This window comes from Aquarana catesbeiana, linkage group LG02 (assembly GCF_042186555.1).
Source record: "Aquarana catesbeiana isolate 2022-GZ linkage group LG02, ASM4218655v1, whole genome shotgun sequence".
In the NCBI taxonomy this organism is placed as follows: domain Eukaryota; kingdom Metazoa; phylum Chordata; class Amphibia; order Anura; family Ranidae; genus Aquarana; species Aquarana catesbeiana.
Genome location: NC_133325.1, coordinates 651,571,280 through 651,594,552, shown reverse-complemented (window position 1 = coordinate 651,594,552; position 23,273 = coordinate 651,571,280). Strand labels below are relative to the sequence as shown.

General features: G+C 42.8%; 1 protein-coding gene across 2 annotated transcripts in view; it reads left to right on the top strand.

Moving 5' to 3' along the window:
• Positions 1 to 16,407, top strand: part of PRDX4 (peroxiredoxin 4) — a 79,852-nt gene extending 63,445 nt beyond the window's left edge. The window contains exons 5-8 of one of the 2 annotated variants that reach the window (XM_073616508.1): positions 4,056 to 4,186; positions 10,612 to 10,646; positions 15,091 to 15,137; positions 16,269 to 16,407. In XM_073616508.1, coding sequence (XP_073472609.1) covers positions 4,056 to 4,186; positions 10,612 to 10,646; positions 15,091 to 15,137; positions 16,269 to 16,272 — 217 coding nt within the window. In that variant the 3' untranslated portion in view covers positions 16,273 to 16,407. The remainder of the gene's footprint in view (positions 1 to 4,055; positions 4,187 to 10,611; positions 10,647 to 15,090; positions 15,138 to 16,268) is intronic. The other variant, XM_073616507.1, reaches the window with a different exon arrangement.
• Positions 16,408 to 23,273: the final 6,866 nt, after the last annotated feature.

Here is a 23,273-nt window from a genome sequence, read left to right as displayed (position 1 = left end):
TGCAGCAGTGTGGTGAAGAAGGCATGTAGAAAATGTGCCTTAGTGGTGACCTACATTTTTATCCAGCATTGAAAAATTATTTTCACCACACAGTGTGTACAAACTCAAGTTTAAATTTAAAAAAAAAAATAATAAAAAAAAAAATCTAGGTAACACCTAGTTGTAATTCAGACATGCTTTACATGCATTTTAGAAATTTCTTTAGGGAAGTGGAGAGGTAGGTAACTCCTGATATCTGAACCCCTGCAGGTAGTCCAGTCATTGTAATCTTGTCTGGGCTATCAGAAGGGCTTTTTGGGGTTCTGGTAAAAAGGCAACTTTAGGGCTTGTGTTGCCATCAGTTTGAGATGCTTCTGAGATCATTAAGAATTTATTGCCAGGTGCCTTTGACCTACATCTAAGCTCTATTTGCATGTTCATAGACTTGCATGGGAATGCGTAACCCTTAAATCTCTCAGCAGCCAGAAAGGGCTGTGTCGACATGTATCAACATGTTGGCGGTGACATTTACAGCACCCCAAAAATGAATGTGGTGCTAAAGGGGTAACAATCAAAAAGAAGATAAACCTCTCAGAAGCAGAGTTTTAAAGTGACTGTCACTAAAATGAAGGCTCCACCCATGCCACTAATATATGTAGTATTGAAAAACTGCCTTCAAACTCTTTAGAAACCAGAACTTCAAGAAGGTTTGATTCCTGGTCCCTCACTCTGCTTTGTGCTTCCTCCCTGCAGCACTGTACGGTGGTGGCGTAGGGGGAAGTGGATTGAACCAGTGGGTACAACGGAGAACCAGAGATCTTACAGTCTCTGAAGTCTTTTTCTGAAAAGTCTTTGCTTGTTTTCTAAAGCAGTGCAGATGGCAGAAGTTTTTGTTCTGCACAAAAAGTAAATTGTATTTACTTTTATTCCACTCCCTCTAGAACTATGCTGCAAATTAAGTCAGAACTCCTGTTTTGCGTCAGACTTATAGGGTTACTAAACCCTTGTGGTTTTTTTTTTATCCATGCCTCCACTGTGCAGTTCCTTTTGTTTTGCACAGTGGCGCCGATCCTCCTCTTCTGGGGTCACTAATCGGTGCTGGTAGCTTCTCCCCGCATTGCGTGCCCACGGAGTGCTCTCTTTCGCTGGACAACCGTGCGGGCACGCTCCCGAGTCCTGCTTTTGCGTCCATTGACACAGAAAGCAGGACTCTGCGTCATTGGATTTGATTGACAGCAGCAGGAGCTAATGGCTGCGCTGCTATCAATCTATCCAATCAGTACATAAGACACCAGCTAGAGCTGGTGTGCTCGTCCCTGGGCAGAAAAAATGGGTAAGGTAAGTAAAACAGGTGCACTGGGGGGGCTGCAGCACTGGTGAGCTTTCTCCTTTCCTCCGCTGAGAGATGCGAGCGGGGCTGAGATTCCTCTGCTGATCTCAGTCTGGATGAGAGGTGGAGAGAGCTTGGCTGATCATGTGATCGAAATCTCAGCTCTTAAATGAAGTATTTACAGCATTTATATATTATTCATAGAGAAGGACACTGCAATAGAAGGCATTGCTGATGGTGTATACAGGTTGGTGTTATGAGCAGCAGGAGGGGTAACATGCACGGACGCGCAAACGCACGGGTACATGGGTGGCCACGCGTGCACAGACACAGGAGGAGAGCATGCTGCTGAGAGGCATGTAAACTGACCACTGTGTCTGGTCTCAGTAGCTATGATACCCCGTAGTCAGTTTAGAGGGGTGGGGAGAAACTGGCAAAATCAGCCAGGTTTTTTTGGTATTACAGGGGGCCAAATGACACAAAACAAACACTGTCATATAACCTGCTTTAAAGGGCTGTTCTGCCCAAAAAATAAAATAAAAGCCAGCTGCTGGCTTTTAACAATAAAACACTTACCTGTCCTGGAGTCCAGAAATGTCGGCACTGCAGCTGATGTTTCCATGAGCTGTCGGGTGCTGCCGTCACCAGTGAGGGTACCTGACAGTGTAGCCTTACGGGGTCACGCAGGAACCCTACTGCGCATGCACAAGGCCCTGCTCCTCTCCCCTACTGGCCCAGCAACAGGGAGAGGAGGGCGCCCCGCGGCTGTCATCCCCCCCGAAAGGTGGGTGGAACTCTGCTTTAAAGAGATATAGATAGATATATGTGTGTATTTATCGGCGTATAACACGCACATTCATTTTAAGAGGGAAGTTTCAGGAAAAAAACTTAAATTTTAAATAAGGAACTTTGAAGCAAAATAAGGGTCAGTGCCCATCTGCAGCCTCAAGTGCCATCAATGCAGCCTCGCCATTGCCAACAATGCAGCAGCCTCGCCATTGCCATCAGTGCAGCCTGATCGATGCCCATCTGCAGCCTAGAGGGGACAGGGAGGGGGGCGGGATGAGCGCCGACAGATTACATACAGATACAGTGAGAATCTCCTATGATAGACAGAACAGTGGTCCAATGGTGGCCCAGGAGATGGGACTTCCTATTAGAGGCTGCCAAGTAAACAGGAGATTCAAACTGTATGTATTCTGACGGCTCTCGTCACGCCCCCCTTCCTGTCCCCTCCGAGGCAGCTAAAATTGAAGTATTGGCGTATAACACGCACACACTATTTGCACACGATTTTCATGGTGAAAAAGTGAGTGTTATACGCCAATAAATACAGTGTGTGTGTGTGTGTGTATATATATATATATATATATATATATATATATATATTATATTATATTATATTATATTATTTTTTGGTTAATAGACACTTTAAGGTGAAAAGCCATGAGGGTTTACAACCCCTTTTTTTAAAGTGGATGTAAACTATTATTACAACCTATTCAGTTTAAAATGGAAGTGAAAGGCAAAACATTTTCGTATAGATAAAAAAAAAAGTGTTATTTTTCTTCCCCATTTTTGTGTGACCACATTCCCTCTTTTCAGCTGCATAAGACCTGGGGGGAGGGGGAGAGAAGCAGCAGCACACTGCGCTTCCCAGTAAATGGCTGTGCAGCTGGGGCATGTCAGGACTAGGGATGAGCCGAACACCCTCCTGTTTTCAGCAGAACACGTGAACATCATTAAAGTCTATGGGACACAAACATGAATAATAAAGTTCTCATTTTAAAGGTTTGTATGCAAGTTATTGTCATAAAGTGTTTGGGGACCCAGGTCCTTCCCCAGGGGACATGTATCAATGCAAAACATTTTTTAAAAAACTGCCTTTTTTTTTTTTTTGAGCAGTGATTTTTATTTATATTTTTTCCCAATGAGTTTTTACTATATTGCCGAGACCTGACAATTCATTACAGCCGCGATGAGTTTTCAATGACCATTTTTCCTTTACTGTACTGTTCTAAAGATGGGGAAAAAAAGCGCCACTTTACAGGCATACTATAGACGCCCCCCAGGCACGATATTTAAAGGAATAGTTAATTTTTATTGGTTCACTTTAAGCATTAAAATCACTGCTCCTGAAAAAAGGGCTGTTTTTAAAAAAAAATCTCATTTTACATGTCCCCTGGGGCAGCACCCAGGTCCCCAAACACTTTTTATGACAATAACTTGCAAGCCTTTAAAATGAGCACTTTTGATTTTTCATGTTAGTGTTCCATAGACTAACTAACTATGTTCTGGCGGCTTTCAAATTTGCCCCGAACACCGCATATTTATCGGTGTTCACAGAACATCCAAAGTTCGGCCCGAACTTATGCTCGGCCCGAACCGTTCGCCCATCCCTAGTCAGAACCAGTCTATTTGAGTACAGGGTTCCCAGCATAGCTAGAGAACTCACTACGGTGTGGTCAGCTTTTAATAGGAAAGCAAGGGAACTGGCAGGAACACCAGGAATGCAACACAGAACAGGATACTTTCTCATGTGCATGCTGTACCATGTACTTGTATACAGAACAGGTATGTGTTGGGGCAACAAATGTTTTAAAGCATTGAGGTGCTGGGATCAGTAGGATTTAAACAATTCATTCTTTCAAAGGTTAGCAGGGTTAGCCCCTTCATTGACAGCTTTCCTGAAACGCGTAGCACCTTTTGGGTCTATTAATCTTGTGAATGTTTAATTTTGTTATAGAGGACTCTTCATCATAGATGACAAAGGAGTCCTCCGACAGATTACCATGAATGATCTTCCTGTTGGGCGATCTGTAGATGAGACCCTTCGTCTTGTGCAAGCATTCCAGTACACTGACAAACATGGGGAAGGTGAGTGATGACCAGATTCCACTTCCTATTTGTGTATTGCCTAAGCTTTGGTTTATACAAGAATGTGATTTGCACTCTAGAGAGGTTTTGAGGGGGAGGCAGTTGAGGAACCTTAGTAAAATTCCAGGATGTCTGGATCGCATAGCAGGTTTTTTGTTGCATTAACCACTTAAGCCCCGGACCATTTGGCCCAAAGACCAGAGCACTTTTTGCAATTCTGCACTGCGTTGCTTTAACCACTTGCCGACCGACGCACGCCGATGTACATCCAAACTTTGGCAGCGGATATCGTTATGGCAGCAGCTAGCTGCCATAACCCCGGTATCCCTGTTTTTGTGCGGCGGTCGGCCTGACAAGCTTGCATGCAGAATCGAACGCATACGTGAGTAGCGCCCGCATATGAAAACGGTGGTCAAACCACACATGTGAGGTATCGCCGCGACTGGTAGCGCGAGAGCAATAATTCTAGCCCTAGACCTCTGTAATGCAAAACATGCAACCTGTAGAATTTTTTAAATGTCGCCTCTGGAGATTTTTGAGGGTAACAGTTTGACGCCATTCCACGAGCAGGCGCAATTTTGAAGTGTGACATGTTGGGTATCAATTTACTGTGCAAGTACGGTGCAAAAAAAAGTATTGCATTGACTGCCATTTTTTTTTCTCTAGGGTGTTAGAAAAAAAAAACAATATATAATGTTTGGGGGTTCTAAGTAATTTTCCAGCAAAAAAAACCTTTTAAACATGTGAACACCTAAAATCCAAAATGAGGCTGGTCCTTAAGTGGTTAACTGACAATCGCGCTGTCGTGCGACGTAGCACCCAAACAAAATTGTCGTTTTTTTTTTTTTCCCACAAATAGAGCTTTCTTTTGGTGGTATTTGATCACCTTGGCGGTATTTATTTTTTGCGGTATAAACAAAAAATAGCGACCGCTTTGAAAAAAACGCATTTTTTACTTTTTGCTATAATGCATATCCCCAAAAAATGTATAAAACATTTTTTTTTCCTTAGTTTAGGCTGATACGTATCCTTCATATTTTTAGTAAAAAAAAATCGCAATAAGCGTTTGGTTGGCGCAAAAGTTATAGCGTCTACAAAATGGGGGATAGTTATATAGTGTGTGTGTGTGTGGTGGTGTGTTTTTTTTTGACTGGCAGTGAAGGGGTTAAGTGTCCTAGGGAGTGATTCTAACTGTGGGGGGGGGGGGGGGGCGTGGTTTTGTGTGACACGACACTGATCACAGCTCCCTGTAATCAGGAGCGGTGATCAGTGTCCTGTCACTAGGCAGAGCGGGGAACATCAGCATTTCCCCATTCTTCCTCTCCGTGATCCACGGGACCCGCGATCACACTCACGGAGGTTGCGTGCCCGCAAACCGCTTCTTAAAGGGCAATGTACTGCCTGTACGTGCCCTTCTGCTGACATATATCGGCGTGAGCCAGTCGGCAAGCTGTTTATAAAATACATGTAATGCCATGCTACAGCATCAAGGCACTCCGTAAGTGTGTTCTCTAACTCAAAACAAAGTCCCCAATTGAGAATTACTGTAAATACCTGTGCACAAATTGAGAGCAGGCTTACCTGGTCCCCCTCCTTTAAAGCTACAGCAATTAACCAGGAGCTCAACGGTTCTCAAGGTTGCTGAAGAGGATGCCCATTGTTTGGCTGCTCGGGCTGTCTTGCTGGATTTGGTGCAGACAGTCTCCAATTTTAAAATTGGAAAAATATTTGAAACCATTCAGAGCTACTACCAAAGAAAGCTCAGCTACTTTTAGATCAATAGGCATAAATAAAATATGTTTATTTGGCTGACCATGACACTAAACAATGATCAGTTGTATGACTTGCACATCAGTCCTTGGTAAATGCCTTACTGTAGGGCTTCTATTAACCACTTACCAACCGGCCACTGTATATATACGTCATTACTTTAAAGATGGATATCTCGGTAACGGCAGCAGCTGCTGCCACAACCGAGGTATCCATCTTTAGGGCCGGCGGTTCTGTACACGATAATGGTGGTCTCTGCGGCGGGTTCGCTGCGAGATCACCGTTATCAGCGGCGGGAGAGGTGCCACCGCCGCTTACCGGAGCCGTCGGTAGCGACAGAGGCGATCGGGTCCTCTCACTTCCTCAGTATGGAGACGAGTGAGGCTAAGATGGCGCCCACCTGTCTCCATACCATAGGACGGCCGGAGCGACGTCATTATTTTTATTTTTTTTTTTTTTTGTCTTTTAAGTCTAAATATGAGATCTGAGGACCTTTTTGACCCCAGATCTCATATTTAAGAGGACCTGTCATGCTTTTTTCTATTACAAGGGATGTTTACACGTCGTTTTTTAAACGTCGCCTATGGAGATTTTTAAGGGTGAAAGTTTGACGCCATTCCACGAGCAGGCGCAATTTTGAAGCGTGACATGTTGAGTATCAATTTACTTGGCGTAACATTATATTTTACAATATAAAAAAAAATTGGGTTAACTTTTACTGTTGTCTTATTTTTTTTTTATTCAAAAATGAATTTTTTCCAAAAAAAGTGCGCTTATAAGACTGCTGCGCAAATACGGTGCAAAAAAAGTATTGCAATGACCGCCATTTTATTCTCTAGGGTGTTAGAAAAAAAATGTGTAATGTTTGGGGGTTCTAAGTAATTTTCTAGCAAAAAAAAAACCTGTTTTAAACATGTAAACACCTAAAATCCAATTTTTTCAAATCTATTTTAACTAACCTCTGCTTAGAAGTGTTGGCTGCATTTTTGTTTTCATGAGGCTTCCTTTTATTTTCACCTGGGTATGCTGCTAGGGACATAGTGACACCACCCCACCTGTCCTAAACTGACAATGCTCACCTGTTATAGTGATCAGTGGAGGAGCACTGTAGTTGCCCTAACCCTTGGTTCACGCCTAGTGGTGTGTTTTTTTTTTTTTTTGTTGTTGTGGGAATGCTCTACAGTCCATGTGAATTAGATCCATAGGAAACCCATGCATTTTGAGCCGGTGCATTTTTGCCTTAAAATGTATTTTTGGAAAGGGTCAGACTTTTGAAACAAAAAAAAAAAAAAATATTTTATTGATGAAATCAATTAAATTGACATGTAACATTGTACAGGTTGTGCTGACATGAATGGTACATCAACAGTGGATAGAAGTATACATAAGAACAATCATAGTCTGTTTTTTTTAATTTACCTAGCATAAACCTTGGTATGGTATTTCTGATCTCACGGAGTGAGCGGGGTTCAATTTGTTCAGCAATATTTAGTTCAAATAATCTTCAGTGTTGCAGTTGCGTGTAGGTATAAGAGATATTATACTCTGATAGCCTTCTGGAAGTTTCAGTGTTTTTGGTGCTTGATGCGACATGAAGTATCTTTCGGCAGGAGAAGGTTTTATTATAGGGGCCTTTGTGATGCGCTGAGAGATTCCTATATGGTGTATGCAAGGTTTTTTGTCTTTGGTATCTTGGTGATATTGATGCATATCAGCCAATGAGATGAGGAAAATGACTGGAGGGGGGAGGGAGAAGGGGTGGTCAAGCGAAGGGAGCGTCTAGGTGGAAAAGAAAGGGGGGAAGAAGAGCAAGGAAGGGGTGATGGTGGGGTGGCTTAGGAGAATGTGTGGTTTGGCCATCTCTTGCTTCCCTCACCAGGGAGCTTTCTCTTGTTTAGAGTTCTTACACAAACTGTTTGTCATACTTTACTAGTAGCCAAAAAAAGCTCCTACAACCAGTTTTGTGCGTGATGTGCTTTACATTCTCTCCAGCACTCAAGTAGCATCAGTTGCTAATTTTGTGTTCAAAAACGCAAAAGGGACTGCAAAATGCACCAAAAAATGCTCACCCGCAGCCTGCATAGATGTGAACCTAGATGAAGACTGTTTTTAACCACTTAAGGACCGAGCCTCTTTCTGAGATCAGTTTACAAGTTAAACTTTTTTTTTTGGCTAGAAAATTACTTGGAACACCCAAACATTATAGAAAAAATAAATAAATAAAAAAAAGTAAATATACTCTAGAGAATAAAATGGCAGTCGTTGCAATACTTTGTCGCACCGTATTTGTGCAGCGGTCTTACAAGCGCACCTATTTTGGGAAAAAATACACTTAATAAAAAAAAACACAGTAAAGTTAGCCCAATTTTTTTTCATATTGTGAAAGATAATGTTACGATGAGTAAATTGATGCCAACATGTCACGCTTCAAAATTGCGCCCGCTCGTGGAATGGCGACAAACTTTTACCCTTAATCTCCATAGGCAACGTTTAAAAAAAATTCTACAGGTTGCATGTTTTGAGTTAGAGGATCTAGGGCTAGAATTATTGCTCTTGCTCTACCGATCGCGGTGATACCTCACATATGTGGTTTGAACTAGGGCTGAAACAACTAATTGATCGACAACTAATCGATTATGAAAATATTAATCGGCCAGTAACGTAATGGAGTTAAAAAAACTAAAACAAGCCCTTTATAGTACAAAAAGAGCAAGACGCTACTGTAGATGTTAGTTTCACAGTTCTACAGTAAAAAAATGAACCCCTTACAGTAATGATTATCTGCTTTTTTTTTTTTTTTTTTTTTTTTTCCCCCATTATGTCTTAGACCTGGTTCACATCTATGTTTTTTGGTGCTTTTTTGCAGAAGCACACTGCAGTTCATTAACATGGTTTCCCATTGGACACGTTCACCTCTATGCTTTTTTCAGCCGCTGCGTATTTGGAAAGGGTCAGGGACTTTTTGTGAAAAAAACTTTTTTTTTTGGTTCAATATACTTCAATGGAGAAGTTGCAGAACAGCATTAATGCGTTTTTGCAGCAATTTGTGTTTTTTAATCTGCCCAACAACAAATCAGCCAAAAAAAACGCAAATCGCCGCAAAATCACGTGCGCAAAAATCAAAACGCACTGCAGAAACAGTACAAAAGCAAACTGCCTAGGTATGTAGCGAGCCTTATTCTGGCCACACGGATCAATTTTCAGACTACAATATTCAGACGAAAAATCTTTGTATATTCGCTGAATGTTTGAAATTTTCACTTGTTTTTTACATTCTGTTTTTAAAATGAATGTAATTTCTGAACGAAAACCACATACACGGTCTGAAAATTCCTTTGACCAAGTTTTTTATTTCCAAATTTTCCATCACTATGGTTGAAAATGAACGTCGACTTGACCCCACTAACGATTAGAAAATCGAACGAATGTTCTTAAAATGAAATTTTATCAGACATTTGATCTCTAAATCTGATAATATTTATCAGATTCACCCTTTAATAGTATGTACAGTATATCTCTTCTGTCTGTTCTCAGAGTGGATTAGATATTTTGCTCCCTAACCATATAGTTGGTTTATATTTACCACCGTATAGAGATATTTAAGAATAAATTGGCTTTTTTTTTTAAACTTTGCATATTAACTAAATTATACGCCACTTTTTTTTTTTTTTCTTTTTTTTTTTTTTAGGTCATTAACTGATTAATCAAAACAATCGGCCAAATAATCGGATTATGAAAATAATCGTTAGTTGCAGCCCTAGTTTGAACAGTTTTCAAATGAGGGCGCTACTCACGTATGCGCTTCTGCACGTGAGCTCGGCGGGACAGGGCGCTTTTTTTTTTTTTTTTTTTTTTTTTTTTTATTCCTATTACAAGGAATATAAACATCCCTTGTAATAGAAAAAAGCATGGCAGGACCTCTTTAAATATGAGATCTGGGGTCAAAGAGACCTCAGATCTCACTTGCACTAACATGCAAAAAAAAATGGCTCTTTGAGCTACGGGCGGAAGTGACGTTTTGACGTTGCTTCCGCCCTGCAATGATATAGAGATGGGTGGGGGCCATCTTCCCCTCATCTCCAAGAGGAGACGCAGGGAGAGATGCAGATAGCAGGCTGCGGATGACGGAATTGCGCAAATGGGCCACGATGTCAGGGCTCAGCTGCCATGATTATCGTGGTCTGTTTGCAGAGGCGAGGGTATAGCCAGGCAGGATCAGCTAGGGTTTTTATTTTTAGGGTATACAGGGGGACATGGCACAAGCACTGTGCTGTTTAACATGCTTTAAAGGCACAGGATCTTTGTTAATCCCCCCAAAAAAAAGTTAACTTGGCTAGAAAAAACACTTCTTGTTAATATAGAAAGTGGGGTGTTCTGTAGTTCAAACAGAACAATGTTAACAGAGAACATTCAACAGAGGCAAAGAGCAAAGGAAATTATCAGTTATGGTTTTTTTTTTTTTTTTATGCAATTTATAGAATGCTTTCAATGGACTATTTACCATAACGGAACAAATATGAAAATGTCATTGTTGGGCATTTACAAACCTTTTAAACTCTGAAACCATGTTTAAGTATTCTTGTGAGAAGCCATTCTCATAAATTCAATAAGCACATAATGTGTTTTTTTTTTTTTTTTTTCCCCTTCTCCAATAGTGTGCCCTGCTGGTTGGAAACCTGGCAGTGAAACGGTAAGTGTACTGTACATCTATATCAGTTTGATAAATGCCACAGTTGTGCTTTCTGCTGTCCTGCTTTCCTAGCAGTGTTGCGCTTTTTTTTTTTTTATGCTTCATTTTTAAGTATAGGGACAAACTGAACTAAATTAAGCAGCCTTCTTGCTTAGCTTAAAGCGATAGTAAAGACTGCTTTTTCAGTTGTACTTACAGGTAAGCCTATGAGGCTTACCTGTAGGTACAGTGAATATCTCCTAAACGTGCACCGTTTAGATTTTCACATCTGTAGCAAATGGTGACAGCAGTGCACTGCGCTCTGAATAGACAGCATTCTTGAGTGTTCCATCCATGTGGAGTGACGTCACTGCAGCTCAACTGTTCACATGGATGGAGCCTGGGAACCCAGAAGGAAGACCAAGTGAAGATGGAAGCCCTGTCAGTGGTAACAGCTTTCCGCTCTCCCTGAACCATACCAGGCTGCATCCCCTCAACATGGGGGGGGGGGGTCGGGTGCTTTGGGGCAGGGGGCTCTGCGCCCCCCCTGCCCCAAATATAAAGTATAATAAAATATAACCAAGAAGTTGATTGGGTACTATGCACAGTTGCACCAAATTCTGTGTGCTCCAGTTTTTTAGTGATTATTTTTTTTTTTTTTTTTTTTTTTTCCTTTTGTGATTTATTTTTGGCTCAGAGTTGCCAACTCCTTTTAATTACTGATTTGGTTTTACAGATTCAGTGGTAAGTTGGCTGAAGGTTAAATGGGCCTATGAAAGGCAGATATTTCCTCTGCAATCATATGCATACATAATAGCTTCATGCAGCATTCCCATAATTTCTTCACTAAACATATAACATTGCAAACTTGTACTTGCAAAAATTGTCCAGATAAATCCCCTTCCTGCCGACCGTACGCAGATATGCGTACTCGGCTTTCCGGGGTTATACCGGGATGATGCCCGCAGCTGCAGGCATCATCCTGGTACCGTTGTTTACAGCGGGCGATCGGCTACCCGAGTATAACAACCGATGCGGCTAAAAGCCGCTCGGTTGTTATACCGGAGGAGCGGGAGGGGACATCCCCCCCCCCCCCACCCGCCGCTGTTACCAGGCCTCCCGTGCGATCGGGAGGCCCGGTGTCTGATCGTGTGCCTTCGGCGGCTGGGGGCGGACTGGAACGAAGCTGTGGGCGGCTTCGTTCCAGCCTTCTCATTGTAAATGCGGAAGCGATGTCATGACGTCACTTCCCGTTTACTCGGCTGCCAATGGCGCCGAATTTAAAAAAGTACACAGTATTCAGAATCGCTGTTTTCGGCGATCTGAATACTTTGAAGTGCAGAGGAGGGATCGGGGGTCTTTTAGACACCCGATCCCTCCATAAAGAGTACCGGTCACCACCTATTACTGTCACAAGGGATGTTTACATTCCTTGTGACAGCAATAAAAGTAAAAAAACATTTTTTTTTTTTTTTTTAAAACACAATTTATAAAGTAAAAAAAAAAAAAAAAAATTTTAAAGTGCCCCTGTCCCCTCGAGCTCGCGCCCGCATATGTAAATCACACATGTGAGGTATCGCCGCGATAATTCTAGCCCTAGACCTCCTCTGTAACTCAAACCTGGTAACCATAAAAAAAATTTTAAAGCATCGCCTATGGAAATTCATAGGTACTGTAGTTTGTCGCCATTCCACGAGTGCGTGCAATTATAAAGGGTGACATGTTTGGTATCTATTTACTCGGCGTAACATCATCTTTCACATTATACAAAAAAATTGGGGTAACTTTACTGTTTGGATTTTTTAAAATTCATGAAAGTGTCCCTTTTCCAAAAATTTGCGTTTAAAACACCGCTGCACAAATACCGTTTGATAAAAAATATTGCAACAATCGCCATTTTATTCTCTAGATTCTCTGCTAAAAAAATATATATAATGTTTGGGAACTCTAAGTAATTTTCTAGCAAAAAATACGGTTTTTAACTTGTAAACACCAAATTTCAAAAATGGGCTTAGTCATGAAAGGGTTAAACTTGCTATGTTCCCCAGGTATAAATAAACTAAGTCATACCAATGACCCATTATGTTTTTTTTATTTTTTTTGGGGGGGAATCCACTCCCCCAACCTTGAGAATGCTGGGCTCCAACTCTGCAATCTGCATGCTGAATCCCATGATGGGGAGTCTTAAGACCATACAGTCAGCCATCGCGCTCCTCTCAAATTTAGAGAAACTACCAGTCTCACTTGCACAATATCAACCACCCTCCGCATCCCAGTGCAAAAGCACAAACTAGGACAAAAACCAACACAAGATGCCCTTATTCTCCACGGTCAGGGGCAGCTACACAACTGCTGCCACCCACAATCTTGAGACCTCTCTACACCTCAAAGAAAAAGGTGGGGAAGGGAGGGCTCAGTCTTGCCTAATCCATGGTGTAGCATATCCAGCAACATACGGTATTTCTCAAAAGTGAGTACACACCTTACATTTTTTATATTTTTTCTTTTCATGTGACAACACTGAAGAAATGACACTTTACATTGTAGCAAAGTAATGAGTGTGTATAGCTTGTATAACAGTAAGTTTGCTATCCTCTCAAAATAACTCGACACAGCCATTCATGCCTAAACCGCTGGCACCAAATGTGAGTACACCCCTAAGTGAAAACGTCTAAATTGGGCCAATTAGCCATTTTCCTTCCCTGGTGTCATGTGACTTGTTAGTGTTACAAAGTCTTAGGTGTGAATGGGGAGCAGGTGTGTTTAAATTTGTTGTGGTCACTCTCTCTTACTGGTCGCTGGAAGTTTAACATGGCACGTCATGAGGATCTGAATTTTTTTTTTTTTTTTTTTCTCTACATAAAGATGGCCTAGGCTATAAGATTGCTAAGACCCTGAAACTAAACTGCAGCATGGTGACCAAGACCATACAGCAGTTTAACAGGACAGGTTCCACTCAGAACAGGCCTTGACATTATTGACCAAAAAAGTTGAGTGTGCATGCTCAGCGTCATATCCAGAGGTTGTCTTTGGGAAATGCATATGAGTGCTGCTAGCATTGCTGCAGAGGTTGTGGGGGTGTCAGCCTGTCTGTGCTCAGCCATACACCGCACACTGCATCAAATTGGTCTGCATGGCTGTCATCCCAGAAGGAAGCCTCTTCTAAAGATGCACAAGAGAGCCTGCAACAGTTTGCTGAAGGAAAGCAGACTAAGTACATGGATTACTGGAACCATGTCCTGTGGTCTGAGACCAAGATGAACTTATTTCAGCATTTGTGATGGCAACCAGGTGAGGAGTACAAAGACAAGTGTGTCTTGCCTACAGTCAAGCATGGTGGTGGGAGTGTCATGGTCTGGGGCTGCATGAATGCTGCTGCCACTGGGGAGCTACAGTTCATTGAGGGAACCATGAATGCCAACATGTACTGTGACATACTAAAGCAAAGCATGATCCCTCCCTTCGGAGACTGGGCTACAGGGCGGTATTCCAACATAACGACCCCAAAGACAACCACTACCTTGCTAAAGAAGCTGAGGGTAGAGGTGAGGGACTGGCCAAGCATGTCTCCAGACCTAAACCCTATTGAGCATCTGTGGGGCATCCTCAAACGGAAGGTGAAGCGCAAAATCTCTTAACATCCACCAGCTTTGTGATGTCATGGAGGAGTGGAAGAGGACTCCAGTGGTAACCTGTGAAGCTCTGGTGAACCCCATGCCTAAGGGTTAAGGCAGTGCTGGAAAAAATGGTGACCACACAATATTGACACTTGGCCCAATTTGGACATTTTCACTTAAGAGTGTAATCGATTTTGTTGCCAGCAGTTTAGACCTTAATGGCTGTGTTATTTTGAGGGGGCAGCAAGTTTACACTGTTATACAAGCTGTACACTCACTACTTTACTTTTTAGCAAAGTGTCATTTCTTCAGTGTCACATAAACAGCTATAATTTACAAAAATGTGAGGGGTGTACTCACTTTTGTGAGATACTGTACATAGGAAGAGCCTAACATAGCGCAATCTCAAATATATGATGGCATAAAAAATTGAGTTTGGTGTTGGGCTTGTCCCTTGTTTGATTTGGGTACACAGATTGTGATAGAACTGCACCTTGCAGTGTGTGTATTTCGTGGCTTTACAGCCACCCATATTTCCTCTACAAAACCAGCAGTCACACCCAACTTCTATAGGAGCCATATGTCTGGCCAGGCAGCAAAGTAACTATATTCAGGGGGTGGCCACATTTATCTCATAAGATACCTTAAGCTTGTGAAAACTCTTCACTGCTCCTTGATAAACTCTCAGCTTCTAGTTTTTTTTTTTTTTTTTTGCTATTAAAGTTGATGCCCGTAGCTTCTAGTCAGCCATGCTAATGCTACTTGGCTAAAGTAGGATTGGTCTTAATAAATTTGCATAGCATCAGTATATTTTACTGAAAGCACTACATTTGTCTGACTTTAATTAGATCAGGCCTGAAGATGCTATGAAAGCTTGGTGGCCAAGACAAGAGTTGTAAGTAGACTTTTCAAACACATGCCTTACCTAGGTGTGTTTAAAAATGCACCGGGCTGTTAATTTCATATAGAGTTGTTAGTCGTAAAATACTGAGCTGTGGATGGGGGGAATCTTGCATTTTTGTAAGTCTACATGCTCACACTGTCATTAGGAGTTGACTGCTGAACTATTGGTTTCTTATGTGATTGCAATAAAGTTAAGAGGAGAGAGAAAAATTAGCGGCGCACCCATGGAGTTCTAGTTCTACCCCCACGTTCATGAATGCCACCTTGTGAGTTTACGTACATGTACTTCTGTAGTGATACGTTGCATATTGCTGCACGTACTGGAGTTTGAAAATATTCATAGAAACCTTGCTCCACCATTTGCTTGCCGTAATACATAGTATACGTTTGTAATGCTATACCAGAATGATGCCTGAAGCTGTTCTTTCTTGTAAAAACAATCCTAGCGGCTAGTTAGCTGCAGGATTGCTTTTACTGGCAATAAATCCCACACCACTTGGTGTAAATGTTCCAATCCACAAATTTACACGTGCCACCTCAAGGCTTACAGAACTCAATCTACAAATATGTACACCAAATGGTAATTTATAAGGTGATTTCCAGGTCTCGATTCCACTCGGGACTCTCCTAGATGTCGTCTTGGGTATCCCTAGTAAAATGGGGGTACTGGTCCCTTTAAGGCTCCAAATGCCTCATGCACTCGCCAACACATCGGGAAAGAAACCTAAAATGCCTCCCATGCTTCAAAAACCTGGGTAGCATTTGGTTTGTGGACCAGTGCTATGCATCCCTGCTTTAGTGTATGCCTTTTTAGGCTTCAATCACATGAGTGCTGGGGTTGTTTATGCTGCTGGAGCTGCATGCTGGGGGCCTATATTGCCAAATCCTCTGCACACCTTGCGAATTGATGTGTGGCTGTGTCTGGAAAGCTGCTGCGTCCCCATATTTTTGGCTGCCTGCAGGCAACTCCAGGTGACACCCCCCCCCCCCCCCCCCCCCCCGCCCGGCCACAAAAACAGACTTTATTCACAGTCAGTGCAAATGAGCAGTTTAATTGTCAGTAATGTTGGAAGAATCCCTGGATAAGAGCAACTTTTAACTTGTGTATTTTAATTTTTTGCAGATAATTCCTGACCCAGCTGGAAAATTGAAGTATTTTGATAAACAACACTAACCTTTACATCAACTAAAATATACATGGATCAGTAACTATTAAAACTGGTTAATTCACGTTCAATAAAATTCTATGAATTTTGTTACAATTCTTGTGTGGGGTGTTTTTTTTACCACTGGGGGGGGGGGGGGGTGATCAAGGAGTTAATGTGTTCCCTATTGTGTGTTCTAACTAAAGGAGGGGGGGGGGGGGGTGGTGGTGGGGTGGGACTGTGCAGGGGAGATGAGATTGCTGTTCATATTCTGTTTACACACACATCCTGATTCTCGGTGTGCCCCAAGGGATTGCGGGAGCCCGGCAGTCGCGATCACCGCCTCGCGTCTGCTCTGGGCGAGCAGCCGAATATTACCGACGTAACACGACGCCCATTCGCGCAGCCAAGCCATGTTGCCACAGTACAACTGTGGCGGCTGGCCAGCAATCGGTTAAATGGTTAAGTAATTTGCTCCTTTTGGAACAGCTTGACTGTTAACAGAGCAGCAGCTGTAAGTAGCCTTTAGCTACATACAGTATACAATGCTGTGTTCTGGTAGTGGTATGGAAACTTCTTGCCCCACTCCTAATACAAAATAGTCAGGCTGCGCACAGCCTGCTTTCTGCCTTCTACAAAAGAATACAAAGCTTCCACTGATTGGCAGAGGCAGGAGGATGATGTCAAAACCACCTCAGCCAATCGGAGGAAGCTTTGTATTTGTTCATAGAATACAGAGCTCTCTGTGAATGGCTGAGCACTGCATAGCCAGACTTGATTCTGTATACTGTATGGAGCTGAGGCTACATAGCTCATACAGTGCACTCAGCTGCTGCATCTGTTAGTGAAGTAACCATGGATCCATCACTAAAGCATATGGATCCCAGATGCAATGTCAGTCCTCCAGCTTTCTACCTGTACCTCTGTACAGGCTTTTAGTTGGAAGCTGGAGGAAGTGTTAATAGACTGAGTGTGCTGTTTACCACACTTTTATTCCATTGATAACTAAAAGTCCATCACCTGTGGTGTTAGATGGTCTTGTAGTTTATTCATTCACAAAGGTTAGTGGAGGAATAAATATGGGGTGGAGCCCCTCACGGCTGCGCTTATATTAAATGACGGTGGCTGCAGGGACTGCATGCTTTCACAGGAAGGGGGGGGGGGGGGTTGGGAAGCAGGTTATTAGTAATGTTTTATACCCTAAATTTGGGTGTAATGTGCTCCTAAAGGTGAACTTGGCCTTCAAAAATGGTTGTGATTTTGACAGGTCTTGGCTACAATGTAATGAGTCAGAACAAGGTCGTCTTTTCATACTCTCCTGCTTACTGTGTATTGGTATCTTTGTACTTAAGTTAAAGTGGAGTGAGCCTAAGGGCAAATGGCTTCTGTTGTGCTATTGAAAGCCCACAGACTCATAGGTAGTGGGAATTACTGATGAAAATTTACATGTATTTTGCTCTCCTTAAAGCGGAAGTAAACCCATCCATAAAACGGTTTAATGTCCGGCACGTGCCGGAAATGTAACACTCCCATTGGTTGTGCTCTCAACCAAACTGTGAAACCATCCAATGGCTGGTGTCATAACTGATCACATGTGCAGCATCATGACATTTGTAGATTAAACAGAGGCAAAGATGGCAGCTTCCTTGGCTGAAAATGATGGGGGGGTTTACTTACACTTTAAGCCTGTTTAGATCCAACTTTTTTTTTTTTTCTCTGTAATCCTGAGACAGTTTTGCAGAATCTGACAGATTTAACACAGTAGATGATGCTTTTCACTGAAGGGGTAAATTCCGCATTGTTGCAGTGCACCTTTTGGAGAGCTAACCACTTAGGCTCTTGTTCCTGTATGTATTTTATGGTCCAGAGAAAGATTTGAGTTTCTGCTATAGGCCTTTTTTATTTGGCAATAACTTTTCATGACTTAAGATAACAAGAATAAAGCATACATTGCCTTGTTTGTCCACCCACAAAACTTGGCAGTACTGAATCTACAAATAAAAGCCTTTACTGCTCTATACAGTTTTAACTCTCCAATGTGGCAAAAGTGTGTTACTAGTTACATACATATATAGTAGGTGAGGCTGAAAAAAGACAAGTCCAACCTATGTGTGATTTATATGTCAGTATTACATCCTTATGCACGAATAGTCATTGGTATAAAACTTAACCTTTTATTTAGGATCGAAGATCTTATTAAAATGTATACTAAACTGTGTTGTCAATATGTGTTTTATACCAGTGGCTATTGGTGCAGGGTGAGACATAAGATAATTTTCACAGCATGGTCTTAAAGGCATTTTTCTATGCAAAAATGAATGCATACACATGAGTAAAAAAAAAAACACAACAATATTGCATGATGGCACAGCGAGTGTCACCAAAAACTAAAGGCAAGGTAGTCCAGGATGGATTAATCAGCTGTGGGGAAGCCAGTGCCCTTGTAAAGCCAGTCTGGTGGGGAGAGGCCCGCCACCTGGATATACTGACACTTTCTTCTATGCTGGAGTGTGTTCCAGACTGGTCCCCTGGCGGCAGGATGATGTTTGTCGGACATCAACTGGCATGTGTGGTGCCAAGGGGATACAGGTAGAGGAACAGTCTGTGAGCCCAGACATGCCACACTTGAGGAGGGACAATTAGTCCTGATCTCCCCAATGACTGTCATATGCCCTAGAATGAACCAAGCCACCCATGCCCTGGGTTGACTCCCAATGATGCAACCGCATACTGTCAAAAAAAAAAAAAAAAAAAAAAAAAAAAGGGGGGGGGGGGGGTGTGTAAGATGAATAAACTAAATGTGTCCATACATAGAACTGTGGGTGCCCCCTGGTGGAGATAGGTACAGTAGCATTAGAACAATATAATATGTCAAGTCATCCATATTTCTATATCCAGAACATGCATAACAGAATCAGATGTATACACTATACAACAAAAACATGCAAATAAATGCCCATTTGTTCAACTCGAGACAATGCACAATATTGACACGTGAATATTTATACGCCTAATTGCACTAAACAGGAGTGGGAAAGATAAAGTGAGCCATAAATAGTAAGGTAAGTGTTTTCAAAGAACCCAGAAACAAAGCCCTCTAGGAATGGCGTAAAGTTCAGGGCTTTATTTAAACTAGGTGAAGATGTTGCCTCTAATATATAGATCCATCTTAATTCACATTGAAGTAACTTTTTATTCCAGTCCCCACCACATGGGGCGGGGTGTATCTTATACAGGATCAAAAATGTAATTTGGGGAAATTTGCCATTATGTGTGGTTGCTACATGGCGACCCCATGGTAAATCTGGGTTGCCTGTTTTCATGATTAAAATGTGACACTATGCCCCTTTCCAGAATTCATGTATCGTTTTACTGATCTAAAAGCAGCCACATTCACATGTTATTAAACTACTGCTGTTTTACAGTTAGCATAATGGCGATGTTTGAAAATACTGCCACCCAGGAGTTTTACTTGTCTATATATGAGAATAGAGAAACAATAATTGCACCTGCCGTATCAGACGGCGTTCAAATTTTTTGCATGGGTCCCTTCTGGCATTCACTTTGAACTTGCTATGGACCAGTCGATCCCTAATAGACTTGGCTCTATAGGTCACGGACAGTTTTTCACGCACAAATGGACTGATGGTTGGATCCATGCTAAGAAGGTGCCATTACTTGTCTATGATGTTGTGAATGTTGATTACAATATTGGTTAATAATGCATATCTGCTCCTTTGAATTAGATTTTTGAGAGTCATACAAGTAATTTATGTCTGGCTTTCCCTAAGGCCCGTTTGTAGGCTGCTTTTTTTTTTTTTTTCTCTCTCCAAGCATATGCTGGAGTAGCCCCTTGCTAGCAGTTTTGCAGCCTCTTCCCGAAAAGAGCTATCGCTGGAACAGTTGCGCCTGATGTGAAAATATTGGCTGTATGGGATGGGATTAATCAATGGCCTTGGATGACAGCAAGAAGCATGGAGGATGCTGTTCTCTGCAGTAGGCTTGCACTATAAACAGCTAGATAAGCCCCCACCTTCCTCTTTCAATATTATGACATCCAAAAAAGCAAAATGCTAGTAATGTATAATGTTTTCAAATCACTATCCTATACTCGCACATCAAGAACTACCAAATATCACATTATAAATCAAGAAACATAACTCCTGACTGATGTTATTCCACCACCTATAGGTATATGTCCAAAGAAAAGCAGTATTTATGTGTAGGAGTGCTCCACCACCATTGCAAATCGTGGCATATGTTTTCAATTGCCAAGGACAATAATCAGCCTTAAGAATTCCCCACCAGCACCAATTACAGCCTCACCAAGCAAAAAGCCCCCATCCATGCGCCCGGCCCTTTTCAGGATGCCGGACGCATGGATTGGCGGAATACCCTGGGGCATTAGGCTCCTGACGGGGAAAAGGGTACTTACACTTGGCCCATCTGCCTGAAACCAGACTCTTTCTCTGGGGGACTGCCGAAACAGACCGCCCCAAGTACTCAGTGGGGCTCCCCCCGAAGGGAGACCCCATGAGAGAGGGTGAACCAAGCCAGAAGGCCATGTCCACCCCCTCCCAAGACTTTCAGGGCAGGCCTGAGGACCTGCAACCCTACTCATCACACAGTGCAAAACGTGTACAACACAAAAGTACAAAACGTGACACACAAAAGGAAATAAAAAGAAAGTGGGGGAGAAGGAAGTAGAGGAGAGTGAAAAAGTGTCCATTGTGCAATACAATGGCCAGGCCCTTCGGCCAGGAATAAAAAATTTCCCTGGTCTTAGCCAAAAGGCTCGGCCCTAGAGGCAGGTGTGAAAAACATGTGTTGAGGTGAAGTGACCATGGTTCCATAAATCAAGTACAAAAACACTGACTGCGAAAGGGGCGAAAAACGTGTGATTTGTGGCACCATGGTCACTTCACCACAACAAAGTGACCCTCACTCACAGTGATTTATGGCACCCCTGGACTCCAGGAGCACATACTTTTTTTTTTTTCCTTTTTAAAAGCCAGTGGAGTGCAAAACACACCCAAAAACTTCCACCTGTGCCCAAAAAAAGTGCACAAATATAAAGAGTGACACACAAAAATGTGCAACGGGTGTTACACTGATTCTCCACTAGGGAAGGACCTTACCCTGATTCCCCTGGGGCGTTAGGCTCCAGACGGGGACCGAGGTACTTCACTTGGGTCTATCTGGCTGAAACCAGACAAGCCCCCATTCTCTGGAAGGTCTGCCGAAACAGACCCACTCAAGTACTAGGTGGGACTCCCCCGAAGGGAGACCCCATGAGAGAGAGCGAACCAAGCCAGAAGGCCTATGTCCACCCCCTCTCAAGACTTTCAGAGTAGGCCCAAGAACCGACACCCTACTCATCACACAGTGACAAACGTGTATACACACCAAACAAAAAAAAATACAAAAAGTGACAAACACGGGGATAAATAAAAAGAAAGTGGGGAGAAGGAAGGTGGGAGAGTGAAAGTGACCATTGTGTAATACAATGGCCGGCCCTCTGGCCAGGAATAAAAATTTCCCCTGGTCCTAGCCAAAAGGCTTGGCCCTAGAGGCAGGTGTGAAAAACGTATGGTGAGGTGAAGTGACCATGGTTCCATAAATCAAGTACAAAAACACTGACTGTACAGCACCCCTGAACTTTTTTTTTTTTTTTAAAAGCCTATGGCGTGCATAACACACCCAAAAAACTTCACCCGGTGCCAAAAAAATGTGCACACACATAAAGAGTGGTCACAAACAAGTGCAACGGGTACACAAATGTGCCAATTCCCTGATGCCCCAGGGCGTTTGGTTTCGGCCAGATAGACCATTGTAAAGTACCTTTGTCCCCATCTGGAACCTGACAGACCCTGTTCTCTGGAGGGTCTGCCAAAACAGAACCCACCCAAGTACTAGGTGGGGCTCCCCCGAAGGGAGATGCCATGGGTTAGAGCGAACTAAGCCAGAAGGCCATGTCCACTCCTTCCCAAGACTTTCAGGGCTGGCCCGAGGACCCATCCTTACCACACAGTGAGACAAACGTGTACAAAACAAAGCATAGGATTCAATCAATAGAAAATAAATAAAAAAGTGGGGAAGGGATAGTGGAGAGGAGAGTGAAAAAGGTGGCCATTGTGTAAAACAATGACCAGGCCCTCCGGCCAGGAACAAAAAATTCCTCTGGTCCCAGCCAAAAGGCCCGGCCCAAGAGGCAGGTGCTTAAAAAAAAAAAAAAAAAAAGCGTGTTTATGGTGCAGTGACCGTGGTGCCTCAAATCAAAGTGACTGCCACTCCAGGGGCACATACTCCATAGGCTTTCAAGACCAGCCCAGACCACAGCAGCCCCCACCCCAGGCAGGAAGGCATGGAGTTCTGGAAGCTTGGTGAGAGCCCTTTACCATCAGGCCTCACCGTTGTTCCGTCCCTCCTACCTAATTACATTCGGGAAATACTGTCCGCTCCCCCGGTGGGAGAAAGGGGAGCCAGCGTTCTCGAATAACTGTCCGGAGCTAGAGCTGCCCCAATCCAGGCCAGAAGACCAGGGTCCCAACCCTCCAGATCAGACCCCGTGGTTCTCCATCCCCATCAGAAGGCTTCCCTTTCGGCTACGTACCGCTCCAGGTCACCTTTACTCCAGCAGGTTTTGCATAGCAACTGCTATCCCATCTCCATCTCGCCATGGATCAGGGACGGAAGCAAGTGCCACCTCCTGGAAACTAATAAGAACAGATTTTTTGATTGAAAAATGTATACTTTATTTTGCAAGAAAATATACAAAAAAACAAATACTTAAACAGGGTACATCCAATCTGTACTGCGATGCAGCGCATAAATACACTACATAACAATACATCGCCAAACATACCAATAAATTACATTCACCCTGCGGTATGATGCCTAATGTGTTGTGCAGAGTGATAATACCCCGAAACATCACATCATGCATGACGCCGCATTACCCTGAAAGTATTACTTCAAACACA